This window comes from Coregonus lavaretus (genome assembly GCF_964263955.1).
Source record: "Coregonus lavaretus genome assembly, chromosome: 12".
Taxonomy (NCBI): Eukaryota; Metazoa; Chordata; class Actinopteri; order Salmoniformes; family Salmonidae; genus Coregonus; species Coregonus lavaretus.
Window position 1 is genome coordinate 48554653 of NC_139999.1, and position 18100 is coordinate 48572752.

At 43.0% G+C, this 18100-nt stretch overlaps 1 protein-coding gene across 1 annotated transcript in view; it reads right to left on the minus strand.

The window, feature by feature from the left end:
- The window catches only part of LOC311138870 (plexin-A1-like), a 183435-nt gene that overhangs the window by 47524 nt on the left and 117811 nt on the right, over window positions 1-18100 (minus strand). The window contains exons 10-12 of the mRNA XM_084173664.1: window positions 13373-13469; window positions 9675-9865; window positions 998-1149 (exon numbers count right to left, since the gene is read on the minus strand). Of these exons, the coding sequence (XP_084029790.1) occupies window positions 998-1149; window positions 9675-9865; window positions 13373-13469 (440 nt within the window). The remainder of the gene's footprint in view (window positions 1-997; window positions 1150-9674; window positions 9866-13372; window positions 13470-18100) is intronic.

Here is an 18100-nt window from a genome sequence, read left to right on the forward strand (position 1 = left end):
TAGACTTTTTAGCAGATAATTAACATTCATTACAGTGACGACAAGGGGAATGTTAAGCAGTCAAAGTGAAATAACAGAGAGCTTAAGAAGCTTGATGAGAAGTACGGTTTTGTTGTGTGTGTGTGTGTGTACTCCATTTCGCATATGTGCACATTACTTACTGTCTTTGTGTGTGTGCATCTATGATGTATGTGACCTGTGTGTGTGGGCTGAGCTTGACCAGACCTTATTCCACTACGACCTTCCTCCGATCTCCACACCATTTAACCCTCAACCTTTGACACATATTGCCGTAACCCACCTCCGCACCCTAACACACCTCCTCCATTACGGCTCGGACAGGGTTACGGAAATGACACGGCCAGCCACCCCAGAGTCGCTCCATTTGCAGAACATCACTTTTAGCTACCCTGACAACTTCAGTGTGTGGACCACCGACGTCACCACCGTCCTTGCCATCACGCAACACGCCCTAATTGTAACAGGGGTTAAGCGTTAGCCCCTCGCGCACGGAGGTGATTGTGGCGGTGAAATTACCCATGACAGTGACACAAGCAATATGTTTGTTTGTTGGTGGCCTATGTGCTGACTGGGGAAATGCAGCTTTCCTTTTGTCATTTATGTCTCTAAACACTACGAGTCTGTGTGAGTCTATGATGTCAACTTGATTTGAATACGGTTGAAAAGGTGTTTGTGCGAGCTCTGTATCTCTCCAGACATGGAAGTGAGTCAGATAAGTCTCCTAGGATACCAGGAAGTAAGAGAATGTGAAGAATGGGTTAAAAGAGGAGGAACGGAAGAGGGTGAGACTGCAACATGTGTGGACTGAGAGCAAGAGAGACAAAGGGATAACTATAAAATAGGGCTAACAGGGGAGGAAGGGAGGGATGGATAGACAGACCAGGAGAGAGATAAAGGGTAATGCATCAAAACAGAGGACAGAGGCAGCAGTAAAAGAGACAGAGAGAGAGAAAAGGAGTGAGGAAGAGTCACTCACTGTTCAGCGCTGATGTACTCGGCCTCCACGGGAGTGCAGGCCACCTTGCCGATACGGACACCTGTCTGGATGTCCTTGAACTGCAGACCCAGGTTCTCCCCTGTGATGGTCAGCATGGTTCCCCCCTGTCTGGGACCCGTCTCTGGAGACAACTGGAGAGAGGACAGAGATTAGGGTTGTTAGAAAAATAAATATAATTACTAGACCAGGCAAAGACCCTCTGACTATGGCAATTTGAATGCACCCTCATAGGTACAGTCAATTTGGTTGATATGGTATTGTGAACTGGAATGTCCATTCTAGTAGCCTATATTCTTGTTAGCCATAAAATCTTTGAGAAGTCTTCAGCTATGTGAATGTCGAGAGAGAGAGACTGGTAGTGTACATCTAACATTTCCACAGGTGCAGGGTTACATTTCGACCACAGATGTGGTACAGGACCTGGACAAAAAAGGGAAAAACTGAGCCACAAGTTAATGTCCGGTCCGGTCCGCTGACTGTTTGTAGCTTAAACAAGTGATCTTGAACACAGCCTAGTGTCTAGAAAAACGACATTTTGAAATGTTGCGGTAGCAGTTATTTCAATGTTTCTTCACCCATCCAACTCCTTTGTCAAAACACCAGTTGGCCTCTCTCTCTCCCTAACCCAGCCTCACTATTAATCTACTAAATGCTATTAGAAAGAGTTCAAGTTATGACCCTTTTTCTGTAGTGAACGACCCTGAGGGTGCTTTAGAGGTACTCACAGTAATGGCTGCCCACAGCTGCCCTGTACTAATCAGTGGACCATTCATCTTGCCCCGTGCAGACAACGGCCCTGTCTCTATCATTCATCACTAGCATGATTAAGACCTGCGCTAATTACATCAGCGCTGAGGGTGACTTCCATTTGTCTGACCCCCCTCTCCCTGGTTATTCATGGTTATTCGCTCACCCCCTCCACAGCTGCTGGTCTCGGAGGTGACATTTTGACCCCCGGCTGGACATATTTTGTGTGTGTGTGTGTGTGTGTGTGTGTGTGTGTGTGTGTGTGTGTGTGTGTGTGTGTGTGTGTGTGTGTGTTTGCATGGAAGGTTATACACGTGTGAGGTAAGCACTCTCACAGGCATTAGTGTCTCTCTCTCACACACATTCACATTGACACACACACACACGAGGCAGACAGACATTCACACATGCAAATGTGCAAGTACACACACACAGGCCCTACCCCTTATTGGAGCACAGCAGGGCACACTGACATCATTAGCGTAGAGGTGTGCAGTGACTGAACACAAACAAACACAGTGACTGATGTTGGATACAATGCCATCGCTGCGTAACTACGGGTGTTTTCACCTCGGCCGGCTGTGACCGTCCCTCTCCCTCAGTCTCTCGGTATCTATGTGTGCGTCTCTCCCTCTCTGTTTAGTCATGTTCATCTACATGAGTACAACTGAATGCATGTCTGTATCTTTGTTCACGTTCAAGGGACGTCACTAGCCCAAGGCTAGCACGCTAGAGGCTAGCAATGACATCCTGTAACATTATAGCAGGGGACCTGCTAACTTGGCACAACTCTGAAGCACAGCGGGATAAAAACAGTAAATATGACACGGACGTCATACAAAATAGCCAAATAGCAGAGACATTATTTTTAACGACAGTTGCATGTGGTGCATTATCAAATAACTCAGTTGTGTGTCACATGCATTATCAATTGAACAAAGGACAACACTAAACGTTACGCCTGGCTGATTCTTTGCACAGAATGTATCTATCAATCCAGTGAGAGAGAAAGAGAAAGAGAGAGAGAGAGAGAGAAAGAGAGAGAAAGAGCGAGAGAGAGAGAAAGAAAGAGCGAGAGAGAGAAAAGAGGAAAATACAGACGCGAGAGAGACAGAATAAGAAAGAAAGAAAAGCGAAAGAGACACTGAAAAAGAAAACGAGAGAGCATTTTGACTGCGCCATGCTCTCTTTGTGTGGGCCTATTGTCGTAACTGTGTGCAGTGGGTCTGGTCTGAAGATAGCATCTGGTAAGGAGTCTGAGAGGAGAGAGCTGAATCTAAGATGAATACAGTGGAACAGGCAGGGCCTTATCACCCAAATGAAAGGGAACATCTAGAATTGGGAGAGAATCTACTCAGAGATGGAGAGGGTGATGGTGGGGGTGGGGGTGGGGGTGAAATGGCCTCTGGGTTCCGTTTGCAGACGAAGAAGCGCGGCTGATCTGAACGTGTGTGTGTGTGTGTGTGTGTGTGTGTGTGTGTGTGTGTGTGTGTGTGTGTGAATAGCACACATCTAGTCATAACAATGGGACAATGAAGTCTTAAATGATCATATTAAAGCATTTGAGCCATTGAGTATAAAGACTTGGACATCATTGGACATTCAGTCATATGAATTTATGTATGAATTCATACCTGGAATACATAATGCATATTTCACATGAAGTAATAAGATATGATCTATCTGAAAAATAGGAAGAATATGATGGATCTGGTCATAAGAACTGGACTTAATCACAATAACAGACAGAGAGAACATTCTAGAAACAAGCCTACAGGCTCACTATGGAGCTACTGTTATAAATTCAATATATTGGTGGAGTTTCACAAATCAATCATTGTCCATTTCACTGAGAAACACTAGCTGTAGTCAACATTGCACTGTAGAATTACTGTTAGGGTGAAAAACTGGATAAGAATATAAACTTGTACTCAGAACTTCTGCTCTTTAATAAAAAAATATGATCAAAATGAATAATGTTGTTTTGAATATCAAAATGACAGAGGAAGAAAGGTCCTTTGTCACACAGCTGTGGATGTGGTATTCATTGAGTGCTGTAATATTGGTGTGGTGGTGTGTTTAGTGTTGTAACAATAGTAAATCGCTGTGGCTAGGTCGATGCACTCTAGAGAGGGAGAGAGAGAGAGAGAGAGAGAGCAAGAGAGAGAGAGAGAGAGGGAGAGGGAGAGGGAGAGGGAGAGGGAGAGGGAGAGGGAGAGGGAGAGGGGAGGGAGAGAGAGAGAGAGAGAGAGAGAGAGAGAGAGAGAGAGAGAGACATGGAGAAAGAGGGCTTAACCCACAATGTCCAGCAATAGCCAATATTGCAGCTTAACAATACATAGGGGAGGGCAAAGGAGCAAGGAAATCAGTCGCCTTTTACAATGACCAGTTCCAACAAACAACACACACACATACACACTTAATTGGTTTCCGAGGGGTGGTCTTAATGCTGCTCCACAAACCCTCGGAGAACTGCTGGGGAGATGATGGATGACAGAGGGCCAAGAATGAGGCAAGGCCAGCCCTATGACAGTTCATTGCCGCATGAATGACGTGTGTGTGTGTGTGTTAGGTTACGAGTGGCTGTGTTTACGCGTCAGTGTGAGTGTGTGTGTATGTATTTGTTGATATTGTGGGGACAAGTCACAAGGGAGTCAGTTGTTTTTGTTTGTGAATGTAAGATCAGTTAATCTAGCGAACGAAGTCTAATAAGAACAGAAAAAAATGTAACTTCCTCTCATGGGAGAAACGCATGAAAAGATCAGGAAAATTAACACAATTCTTATAAGTTCATTTTATAGTAAAATGAGAGGGGGAGAGAGAGAGCAAGAGAGCGAGAGGGAGAGAGAGACAGGATAAAGGAAGGGAAGGGAGGGAGAGATGGAGGGCCACAGCAGGCATAGGGGGTAAATTACATAATTATGGTGCAATGGCCTTTTAGTGTGCCCCACTCCGCATGCGAGAGAGAGAGAGACAAATGCAACTCCCACTAGCAATATGAAAGCATTACGGTGTCCATATTAGGACACCGTCAACCTCACTTGGACAGGCTAACAATGTGGTATCCTACTGCTCACTATTGTACAATGTCAAACTGAGCAAGTTTACAGGGAGAAATATAATTAAATGCCTCTCAATCCCTGTCATCCCAATGAAATTACTGGCTAATCCACTAGGTAATAAAGGGCCACACAGTGGCTAATGCACTTAGCGTAGTACTAGCATTATTACAGGTTAACAATGTGGTACCGTACCGCTCACTATTGTACCATATCAAACTGAATTTAGAGTTTACAGGGAGAAATAGTACGAAATGCCTCTCAATCCCCATGCCTTGAATCCCTGTCGAACACTAGTCCAAATGAAATTAGGGACTAATCCGCTAGCTAATAAAGGGCCACACAGCGGTTAGCGTACTTAGATTAGCAACAGAGAGAGAGAAAGAACAAAGAAAGAACAGAGCACAGAGAACGAGTTCAAGTTTAGGAAGGAGGGAAAGAGGGATTTGAGAGAAGGGACGTTGAGAAGTAGGGTAATATTCAATTTGGGGGAAGATGCAATGGTCTTTCTAGCATTAGAGGGATATGTTCATCAAGGAAGAATGAGATTCTTTAAGTTCGTCATCTGTCCACTGTCAAACGTTCCCGTAATGTTAATGTCAGAGGAAAATAATATTGCAATGTCAAGGCAGCGTTGTAACAATGTTTGGTGGATGCTAGTTATTTATGTCCTTTTTGTGTCTCACTGTCGAGTCTTTCTTCCTCCTCCTCCTTTGTCTATCTTCTTCTTCTCCTTTCATTCGTTTTCTTGCCTTCCAAACCCTCTTCTCCCACCTCTCTTTTTGAAGCTCTTGTACTGTACGCCTGCTTTTTCACTGTGTGCTGTTTGTGCCACCAACATCTTCCCCTCAGGCCAAGCTTTACACCCCCCCCCCACATCTCTTGTGCGTTTGTTTTATAGAGATAAGTGAAGCGCGAGTGAGAGAGAAGGAGCATTAGCTAATGGATTTATCTGTGTGCCAGTGCCCCAATTATCTCAATATCGCCATTAAAGGAGAACTTCACTATTTAGGAACCTATTCTTTATTTTTGATGTAAATTCACAAAGTCTCCTAAAACACCCAAATAAATCATTTTCCAAACGGCAAAGCTCTTAGTATTGTGATGCAGGTCTATAGATGCTGTACACATGGTTGTGTCATTCCGAACTTTATTCGCAATGTTATAATCCATTTTAAGGAATTCGAGCGATATTGGAGTGCATGCGTGTAGTTCCTCGTTCCCAATTCCTCTATTTACTGTGTGCCACAGGTAACTGCCAAAATAAAGGAAACACTTGAGTAAATTAACCTGTTCGGGCATCTAGTGGTGACCTGTAGCTACAGTGCCTTGTAAAAGTATTCATCCCCTTTGGCGTTTTTCCTATTTTGTTGCATTACAACCTGTAATTTAAATTGATTTTATTTGGATTTCATGTAATGGACATACACAAAATAGTCCAAATTGGTGAAGTTAAATGAAGAAAATAATTGTTTCAAAAAATTCTAAAAAATAAATAACGGAAAAGTGGTGCGTGCATATACAGTGCTATGAAAAAGTATTTGTCCCCTTTCTAATTTTCTCTACTTTTGCATATTTGTGATACTGAATGCAATCAGATCTTCAACCAAAACCTAATATTAGATAAAGGGAACATAAGTGAACAAATAACACAACAATTACATATTTATTTCATAAACAAAGTTATGCAACACCCAATTCCCCCTGTGTGAAAAAAGTAATTGCCCCCTTACACTCAATAACTGGTTGTGCCACCTTTACATTTTACATTACATTTTAGTCATTTTAGCAGACGCTCTTATCCAGAGCGACTTACAGTTAGTGAATAAAAAATTTTTTTATACTGGCCCCCCTTTGTAATCGAACCCACAACCCTGGCGTTGCAAACGCCATGCTCTATCAACTGAGCTACATCCCTGCCGGCCAATTCCTCCCCTACCCTGGACGACGCTGGGCCAATTGTGCGCCGCCCATAAGTCTCCCGGTCGCGGCCGGCGGCGACAGAGCCTGGATACGAACCAGGATCTCTAGTGGCACAGTTAGTACTGCGATGCAGTGCCTTAGACCACTGCGCCACTCAGGAGTAAATTGCAGCTTTAGCTGCAATGACTCCAACCAAATGCTTCCTGTAGTTGTTGATCAGTCTCTTACGTCGCTGTGGAGGAATTTTGGCCCACTCTTCCATGCAGAACTGCTTTAAAGTCAGTGACGTGTGGGTTTTCAAGCATGAACTGCTCGTTTCAAGTCCTGCCACAAAATCTCAATTGGGATTAGGTCTGGACTTTGACTAGGCCATTCCAAAACTTCTAATTTGTTGCTTTTTAGCAATTTTCATGTAGATTTGATTGTGTGTTTTGGATCATTGTCTTGCTGCATGACCCAGCTGCGCTTCAGCTTCAGCTCACAGACGGATGGTCTGACATTCTCCTGTAGAATTCTCTGATACAGAGCAGAATTCATGGTTCCTTCTATTAAGGCAAGTGGTCCAGGTCCTGAGGCAGCAAATCATCCCCAAACCATCACCACCATGCTTGACCTTTGGTATGGTGTTCTTACTGTGGAATGCAGTGTTTGGTTTTCGCCAGGCATAATGGGACCCATCTCGTCCAAAAAGTTGACTCAAGTTTGCCAAAAAGCACCTGGAGGATCATCAAGACTCTTGGAAGAACGTTCTATGGACAGATTATTCAAAAATATAACCATCTTCAAAGTGGTAGGCATGTTGTGTAAATCAAATGATACAAACCCCCCAAAAATCAATTTTAATTCCATGTTGTAAGCCAACCAAATAGGAAAAATGCCAAGGGGGGTGAATACTTTCGCAAGCCACTGTGGTTAGGTTGTCAGTCAGTCACTCACAGGATCAGCCAGGCTGGAACGAGGAAGTACACACATGCACGCCAATATGCACACGCAGGCAATTACCGCTTGAGTTCGACAAAATGGATTATAATGTTGCAGATGAAGTTCAGAATTACACAATTTCACGTGTACAGCATCTAAAGACCTGCATCACGATCCTGAGAGCTTTGCCATTTGTAAAAGGACACATTTGGGTGTTTTTGGATGTCTTTGTTCATGCTTTTTGGATGCCCTGGAACACCAAAATGAGGACCAGGAAATAAATCGTTGCTGGGGTAAGTTTCTCAAAACCAATTAAAATTGCAAAAAAAAAGTATGTGGACCCTTCTTAACATGGTATTTACATCAAAAATACAGATTAGTTTCCTAAATAGTGAAATTCTACTTTAAGCATTCAGAAACTGAAGGGAGGCCCATGTAAAACAGGAAATGCAGTGAAATAAGTGATCCTTTCCCTCTACAGTTAAGAAGCATGCACACATTTCAAGAAGGAGGTAGTGGAAAACTGAAATGAACTGAAATGGAAAAAGGGAAAAATAGTAATTAATGTAGATTCCCCATCTCAATTAGAATGAGAGAGAATGGGAATAGAGAGAGAGAAAAAATCGGTCTACATTAATGCTTGATGTGGTTCACACAGCAGTTTGTGTGAGACAGACACAGTGCTCCACTGTTGGGACAATGACCTGGGCCACGGCCAGATGAGGACCACCGCTATGGCTCCCAACTGCAACAGATGGTAACGTCACGCCACTCACACACACACACACACACACACTCCGTCTCGGTGCTCAGTGACGTCCCCCGTAGACTGCCTCCTCTGTCCTGCCCATCAAATCAAATCAAATTGTATTTGCCACATGTGCCGAATACAACAGGTGTAGACTTTACAGTGAAATGCTTACTTACAAGCCCTTAACCAACAATGCAGTTTTTAAGAAAATAAAAAAAAATGTAAGTAAAAAATAGATAAGTAAAAAATAAAAAATAATTAAAGAGCAGCAGTTAAATTAAATAACAGTAGGGAGGCTATATACAAGGGGTACCGGTACAGATTCAATGTGCGGGGGCACCGGTTAGTCAAGGTAATTGAGGTAATATGTACATGTGGGTAGAGTTAAAGTGACTATGCATAAATAATAAAAAGAGTAGCAGCAGCGTAAAAGAGGGGGTTGGGGTGGGGGTGCAACGCAAATAGTCTGGGTAGCCATGATTAACTGTTCAGGAGTCTTATGGCTTGGGGGTAGAAGCTGTTAAGAAGCCTTTTGGACCTAGACTTGGAGCTCCGGTACCGCTTGCCGTGCGGTAGCAGAGAGAACAGTCTATAACTAGGGTGGCTGGAGTCTTTGACAATTTTTAGGGCCTTCCTCTGACACCGCCTAGTATAGAGGTCCTGGATATCAGGAAGCTTGGCCCCAGTGATGTACTGGGCCGTATGCACAACCCTCTCTAGTGCCTTGCGGTCGGAGGCCGAGCAGTTGCCATACCAGGTGGTGATGCAACCAGTCAGGATGCTCTCGATGGTGCAGCTGTATATCTTTTTGAGGATCTGAGGACCCATGCCAAATCTTTTCAGTCTCCTGAGGGGGAATAGGCTTTATCGTGCCCTCTTCATAACTGTGAGACTATACAGTCTCTGTGGTGGCTTGCTACCTCTCCCTCTGTGTCCTCTATCCATTACTGTCGTCTTCATGCCACGTGATTCAAAAACCTAACCTCACTTTGGAAACTTGACTCCAATGCGTAACTCCACTTCACAGTGATAGAACACTTTTAACACAAACTTAAATGCCTCATTTTAATGTCTGAGGATGTCCTAATATGGATGCCGCACGGGTGACATCTGATGATGTCCCAATATGGATGACGTAAAAATGACTTCTGAGAATGTCCTCATATAAACACCGTACTCTTCCCCCTGTGTTTAAGGATTTCCTTATATGGAAGCTGTTCGCTGCCCACCCTACTACCACCCTTCCCTTCCATACCTTAATGATCTTGGGGTGGGCACAGCGACTGTTGCCCGTGGTGGCGTGCATCCAGCTGCTCTCCAGGGGGGCACACTCCTGCCTCAGGGAACACTTCTTCTCCTGGACGCACCAGCCACACTCAAACCTAGGGTCAGCCTTCAGACACATCCCACAGCTGTCCCTCAGGGCAGGGCACTTATACAGGTGGGCTGGAGAGGGAAGAGAGGGAGGAGGGTGAGATGGGTGGGAGGGAGAAACATTTTAGTTAGCAAACCCTTTCCCACATAGTTCACAAGAGATAAACATTTCAATTTAGTCTTGCAATGTATGTCTCATGTCACCTCTAAAGGTGTCGCCAACAACCACTGTAAACGATAGATGTTCATCAAAATATTTTGTTAACATAAGGTCAACTATTGGTCGTGGAATCACAACTGGCTACCAACACTTCAGTTAATCCAAAAAACGATGGGAGAAAAACAATGTAGGCCAAACCTCTTCAACGATATTACCCCAAAAGGTTACACTACTCTGTGAAAAATCTGTATAATTTTTAATGTGCACTGAATATGCAATGAAGCAAAGCAGTACTTCAAATGGCCGCAAGAATTCGACGGAGGAACATTTTCAGCCCCTCAAATCCCATTGGTCATGCTTTAACTTGAAAGTAACCCTGGGCCAATTAAATGATACTAAATGAGTGATTTAATTACATTTACATATCGGGGGTTAAGCGAGGAAGCATTGTTATATGGTTATCTTAGTTAAAGTGAGGATGAGGAGAGAAGTGAAGTGAAAGAAAGAGAGACCACATGAGCAACACACCTAATTTAACTTTGATTGAAAGGCTTAATTGATTCATACAACCAGGTGTGTTGCCGCTTGATTGGAGAAAAACCTTGCACCCATACTTGTCTCCCTCCCAATCTGTCACTGCCCACCTTTCACCACCTCACAACACCCACCCATCATCCATAGAGAAACATTGTCCTCACTATTCAGACAAAGTACTTGAGCTAAATTTCTCATTGTGGTACATTGGGTCTGGATTGTTGTTCCCTAAAAGTGATGTTATCTTCCATCTCGCATCGCAGCAGGAGCCCTTGCTTTACAACCCCCTGCTGCCGTGGCGACAACAACAGCAAAACGCTAGGCGTACACAATTTCACAAGTAATTATCCACAGAAGAAATCACTTATTTTCTGGGGGGGGGGGGGGTTCTACTCCCTAGTTGATGTGTGTGTTTAATCACTATCCACGGGGCCCTGTTTGTGGAGTGGTACGCTAAAAACACACACGTGAAGGCATGCACACGTGTAGACACCCACACACACCAAACTACCCACTCCACACCTCAGTAATTGACGTCACAAGACAGTGAGTGTGAAGTGACTGTGTCCAGTCTTGAGGCTGTGCATGTGTGCGCATAACATGTGTGCATGCACTTCTGTGTCTTTCTAAATACCACACAAGGGATGTATGGTAGTTTCACACATCCCTTACACATTCAACATACCCTTGCCATCCACACAGTTGCCATCCACAGAGCTGCATTTTAGCATGGCAGAAACTTACTAAGCTATTTGAGAAAAGTATATTTGAACCTTATAGCGTGTCATAGCAAGTATATAACTTCCAGACTTGGCTTCCCCTAGCCCTTTTGGTCACACTATAAATGATTTAACGTGCAGTGGTAGCTTACATAAAATGCAATCTCCATGCTACTGCCTTCTCCGTGGCAACCACTTTGAGAAGCTCCCACATATGAGAACTTTTCTGGCGTACCACAAAACTGTGTTACCCCTCTGAGCTAAAGCCTAAGACATTACCGCAGGGAGCTAACACAAATCACACAGGTTTACTCATGATAGGAGTGTGGTTTTACATTCATTGCTATTCAGACCCCTTCACTTTTTCCACATTTTGTTACGTTACAGCCTTACCCTAAAATATATAAAAGAACTTTTTTTCCTCATCATTCTACACACAATACCCCATAATGACAAAGCGAAAAACAGGTTTTTAGAAATTTTAGCAAATTTATGAAATATAAAAAAACAAAAATACCTTAATTACATAAGTATTCAGACCTTTTGCTATGAGACTCGAAATTGAGCTCAGGTGCATCCTATTTCCATTCATCATCCTTGAGATGTTTCTACAACTTGATTGGACATGATTTCACAGTTGACAGTGCATGTCAGAGCAAAAACCAAGCCATGAGGTCAGAGGAATTGTCCGTAGAGCCCCGAGACAGGATGGTGTCGAGGCACAGATCTGGGGAAGGGTACCAAAACATTTCCGCAGCATTGAAGGTTCCCAAGAATACAGTGTCCTCCATTATTCTTAAATTGAATATGTTTGGAACCACCAAGACTCTTCCTAGAGCTGGCCGCCTGGCCAAACTGAGCAATAGGGGGAGAAGGGCCTTGGTCAGTGAGGTGACCAAGAATCCGATGTTCACTCTGACAGAGCTCTAGAGTTCCTCTGTGGAGATGGGAGAACCTTCCAGAAAGACAACCATCTCTGCAGCACTCCACCAATCAGGCCTTTATGGTAGAGTGGCCAGACGAAAGCCACTCCTCAGTAAAAGGCACATGACAGCCCGCTTGGAGTTTGCCAAAAGGCACCTAAAGACTCTCAGACCATAAGAAACAAGATTCTCTGGTCTGATGAAACCAAGATTGAACTCTTCGGCCTGAATACCAAGCGACATGTCTGGAGGAAACCTGGCACCATCCCTACGGTGAAGCATTGTGGTGGCAGCATCATGCTGTGGGATGTTTTTCAGCGGCAGGGACTGGGAGACTAGTCAGGATCGAGGCAAAGATTAACGGAGCAAAGTACAGAGAGATCCTTGATGAAAACCTAATCAAGAGCACTAAGGACCTCATACAGGGGGCGAAGGTTGACCTTCCAACAGGACAACAACCCTAAGCACACAGCCAAGACAACGCAGGAGTGGCTTCGGGACAAGTCTCTGAATGTCCTTGAGTGTTCCAGCCAGAGCACGGACTTCAACCCGATAGAACATCTCTGGGGAGACCTGAAAATAGCTGTGCAGCGACGGTGGCAGAGCTTGAGAGGATCTGCAGAGAAGAATGGGAGAAATTCCCCAAATACAAGTGTGCCAGGCTTGTAGCGTCATACCCAAAAAGACTTGAGGCTGCAGTCGCTGCCAAAGCTGCTTTAACAAAGTACTGAGTAAAGGGTCTGAATACTTATTTAAATGTGATATCAGTTGTTGTTTTTTATAAATTTCTAAAAACCAGATTTTCGCTTTGTCATTATGGGGTATTGTGTGTAGATTGATGAAGATTAAAACCCAATTTAATTAATTTTAGAATAAGGCTGTAACGTAACAAAACGTGGAAAAAGTCAAGTGGTCTGAATACTTTCCGAATGCACTGTAAATACTGTATTCTAGTCAATGCCACTCCGACATTGCTGGTCCTAATATTTCTATATTTCTTAATTCCATTATTTTACTTTTAGACTTGTGTGTATTGTTGTGAACTGTTAGATACTACTGCACTGTTGGAGCTAGGAGCACAAGCATTTTGCTACACCCGCAATAACATCTGCTAAATATGTGTATGCAACCAATAACATTTGATTTGATATAACAAGACAGTGCTTGCATTTGACGTCCAAAACTGGGTCTCAGGCGTGCCACAAGACTGTGTTACCCAGCTGAGCTAAAGCCTAGTGCTTACCTTGGATGTTGTAGGGGTTGTCGATGACAAAGTTGCCATTCCACACAACCGATAGGTCCACGGGCAGGTCACTGATGTCATTACCTTCGTAGTTATACTGCAACGACACAAATACAGGAACGACACAGTTAGACTTGTATTACTATAATGTTGTTATAGTGTCCCTAAAGTTCACTGAAAGACAACACATTTTGTTGCTGATAGTTTATGGTGTTTATTTGTATCATGTTACCCCTGAAACCAAATTACCCCTTGGGGACAATAAAGTTTGAACTGAACTGTTGTGATGCCTTGATTTCTGTTCAGATTATTTGGGTTTTTGTTGTTTGAAAAGTGAATAAACAAAAACATTTTTACACAGTAAGTACACTAATGATCTTTTCTTTATGTTTTATTTACATTGTTTTAACATTTATGGCTCATTTGAGTCATAAGCACACAATGGACTAATACTGCAAGTACACTTGGCCATCTCTTGTTTCTCTCAGTGAAGACAATTAGCCTAATAGGATAGTGTTACATGGCTGCTGATTGTGTAATTCCAAGAACAAGTCCCAGGATGAATTCTTAATAATCAATTAAGTTCTTAATATTATTGTCCATGATTAACCGGATATCTTGTTCAACATAATTATTTCAAGCACTGATCCTAGATCTGCACTCCTACTCAGATGCTTCGTGAATACAGGCCCTGGGAAAAAGATGGTATGTGTCTAAATCTGTACTACCTATGACCACAATACAACATATTTGATCCATCTATGTGACACTAACCTAATGCCTGAGCGGTGTTTCTTTCTTTCTGGTCCTGACAAGAGAAAAAAACACTGTGGGGGAGGCTCTCACATGCACTGTTCAACCAATCAAGTAAATGTGGAGTTAAGATGGAGCATTGCCTTGTTAACAGTCACAGGCTTGCTCTCCATTTCCCCGGTAGGTATCTGACCACGCTGAGGGTGATCTGCTACTATCAGCAATATGATAGTGTGGTTCTCTGTTTAGTACTTTTTTTGGCACCCCTGTTTTGACATTGTGGTCCCAACATTTCACATAATATGCCATTGGAAACAGTAAAGGAAAAGAGACACAGCAATGTGCATTCAGTAGATAAGGACACAAGCACACAGCAATGTCATGATACGTGATTGGTTGGTTCATTCATTCGCCACATCGTGATTGGACGATATTCATTCTGTCTACACAGCCTCCTACAACTAATTAATATTCACAGACATACTTTTAGACTGAACTTAAAGGACTTCTTGAACATTTTCAGCCATATTTTGGAATTAAGTATTATTTATTTAGTAGCCATTATATATTTATTGGAGAATTTTACTCAGGGTTACTGCAATGCTCACCATTGAACATGAATGCAACTTTAATCCAACTTTTCAGTGGTAAAGTATGCTAGCATCTATATGGACTCCAGTAGTGTAGCCAACTTTTTACTTTTTTACACTGCGGTAAAGACGAGTGATAGGGTAAGGAGAGGGTGCTGTGTGTGTGTATATACAGTGAGGAAATAAGTATTTGATGCCCTGCTGATTTTGTACGTTTGCCCACTGACAAAGACATGATCAGTCTATAATTTTAATGGTAGGTTTATTTGAACAGTAAGAGACAGAATAACAACAAAAAAATCCAGAAAAACGCATGTCAAAAATGTTAGAAATTGATTTGCATTTTAATGAGGGAAATAAGTATTTGACCCCCTCTCAATCAGAAAGATTTCTGGCTCCCAGGTGTCCTTTATACAGGGACAAGATTGTAGACCTACACAAGGCTGGAATGGGCTACAAGACCATCGCCAAGCAGCATGGTGAGAAGGTGACAACAGTTGGTGCGATTATTCACAAATGGAAGAAACACAAAATAACTGTCAATCTCCCTCGGCCTGGGGCTCCATGCAAGATCTCACCTCGTGGAGTTGCAATGATCATGAGAACGGTGAGGAATCAGCCCAGAACTACACAGGAGGATCTTGTCAATGATTTCAAGGCAGCTGGGACCATAGTCACCAAGAAAACAATTGGTAACACACTACGCCGTGAAGGACTGAAATCCTGCAGTGCCCGCAAGGTCCCCCTGCTCAAGAAAGCACATATACAGGCCCGTCTGAGGTTTGCCAATGAACATCTGAATGATTGGGTGAAAGTGTTGCGGTCAGATGAGACCAAAATGGAGCTCTTTGGCATCAACTCAACTCGCCGTGTTTGGAGGAGGAGGAATGCTGCCTATGACCCCAAGAACACCATCCCCACCGTCAAACATGGAGGTGGAAACATTATGCTTTGGGGGTGTTTTTCTGCTAAGGGGACAGGACAACTTCACCGCATCAAAGGGACGATGGACGGGGCCATGTACCGTCAAATCTTGGGTGAGAACCTCCTTCCCTCAGCCAGGGCATTGAAAATGGGTCGTGGATGGGTATTCCAGCATGACAATGACCCAAAACACACGGCCAAGGCAACAAAGGAGTGGCTCAAGAAGAAGCACATTAAGGTCCTGGAGCCAGTCTCCAGACCTTAATCCCATAGAAAATCTGTAGAGGGAGCTGAAGGTTAGAGTTGCCAAACGTCAGCCTCGAAACCTTAATTACTTGGAGAAGATCTGCAAAGAGGAGTAGGACAAAATCCCTCCTGAGATGTGTGCAAACCTGGTGGCCAACTACAAGAAACGTCTGACCTCTGTGATTTCCAACAAGGGTTTTGCCACCAAGTACTAAGTAATGTTTTGCAGAGGGGTCAAATACTTATTTCCCTCATTAAAATGCAAATCAATTTATAACATTTTTGACATGCATTATTCTGGATTTTTTTGTTGTTATTCTGTCTCTCACTGTTCAAATAAACCTACCATTACAATTATAGACTGATCATGTCTTTGTCAGTGGGCAAACGTACAAAATCAGCAGGGTATCAAATACTTTTTCCCCTCACTGTATGGATTGAGTGTAGGGCTGTCCAAAGGCCAAATAAAATCGACTGGTCAACATTTTTTAACGTATATTTTTCCATATATAGACACACCCTATGTGTTTTAATAAAAACAACTATATGTAGGCTACTGAGCTTGTCTGATGCTTTAAGCACTGATATAAAAAATGAAGACACAAATTGCTCAGAGATCAATATAGCTAAACCAGAAGAAAAAAATACTCTTCCCAAACCACCACCTCCCGCTGCTGCTGGCCTTCACAGATTCAGCCATTCCGCTCCCGAAGTTGCCGGTAATAGGCTACACCAGGGGTCGGCAACCTTTTCCATTTGGAGTGCCAATTTATCTTACCATTTCTACCGATCTGCGTGCCAGTTATGATTTTCATATGCACATTTTCGTAGAACAGTTTCATTTATTTTATAATAAAGTCTTCGTATCTCAAAATCATTGTCCTGTGGTTAATGACACTCACTCACTCTCACTTACATTGTCAACGTACACTTATAACAACAATGGTGGGACCAACAGCAATAACATATCAATAATAATAGTAGTAGTAGAGGAAATGGTATTACCATTAACAACAACAACAACAATATTAATGAGAATAATAATAAATTAAAGTGATAGCAGTAGGCCAATCTCAACATGACTGAAAAGCCACATGGCAAACAAAACGGCAAACATTATTGACATTACGTTGCACATTTCACTGGCCGTCCCTAAGCTTGTGGCAGGAGGACATTTTGGCTTTTCACCCAATAAATATTAGATTTTTCTTCAAATTCTCTGTACTAAATGATAATTTGGGGAAAGAAAGATTCTCTTAGGTCTGAGGAATTGTCACAGTGTAATTGCAGCTCTGTCTATACCTCTTCCCGGGGGCAGAGTGAGCACAGCCTGTCCTCTCTGGGAGCCAGATTTACCTGTGACGACCGGTCTCTATGGCGAGACTGTGCTCAGTGAGTCTGTACCTAGTCAGTGTTTTCCTCAGTTTTCTATCAGTCACAGTGGTCAAATAGTCTGCAACCATGTACTGTCTGTTTAGAGCGAAATAGCATTGGTTTACTTAAGAGTTTTTGTGGTGTCTTTCCAATAGGTGATATATTTGTATTTTTGCTTTGTGATCATTTGGATGGGCCAGACTTTCTGAGTACTGTCCTGAGGCTTTGTTGGGTTGGTAGTGTTTAGTGAATTGAGCCTCCTGACCAGCTGGCTGAAGAGAATCTTCTCTATGGTCACCTCTTGGCAGTTGAGGAATTGTAATGGTAGGAGTGGGGTCACTTGTTTTTAAATGATTATAACATTTGGTGGCTCTTTTCTGGATATTAATCATAAGAGGGAATTGGCCTAAGTCTGCTCTGCCTGCGTTGTTTGGAGTTTTTCTTTGTACGCTGAGGATGTTCTTACAGTATTCCGCATGTAGGGTTTCAATTGGGTGTTTGTCCAATTTGTCCAATTCTTGTTTTGTAAGTCGACCCCACACTTCACTGCCATATAGTGCAATTGGCTCTATTATTGATTAGAATATTTTGAGCCAGATCCTAAATTGTTTAATTCACGGCCAGGTTGAAGTTCCAAATATGTGTAGGTGTGTGTGCGTGTGTGTGTGTGTGTTCTATATGAGTGAATCCCAGTAAAAATGGATATCGGTTTCCCTGACATCTGGTTCTTTTCTGGAATATCATACTTTTTGTCTTTGAGAGTGACTGTCAGGGCCAAGGTCTGACAGAACTGTTGCAGATGATCTAATTGTTGCTGTAACCCCTCTTACATTTACATCAT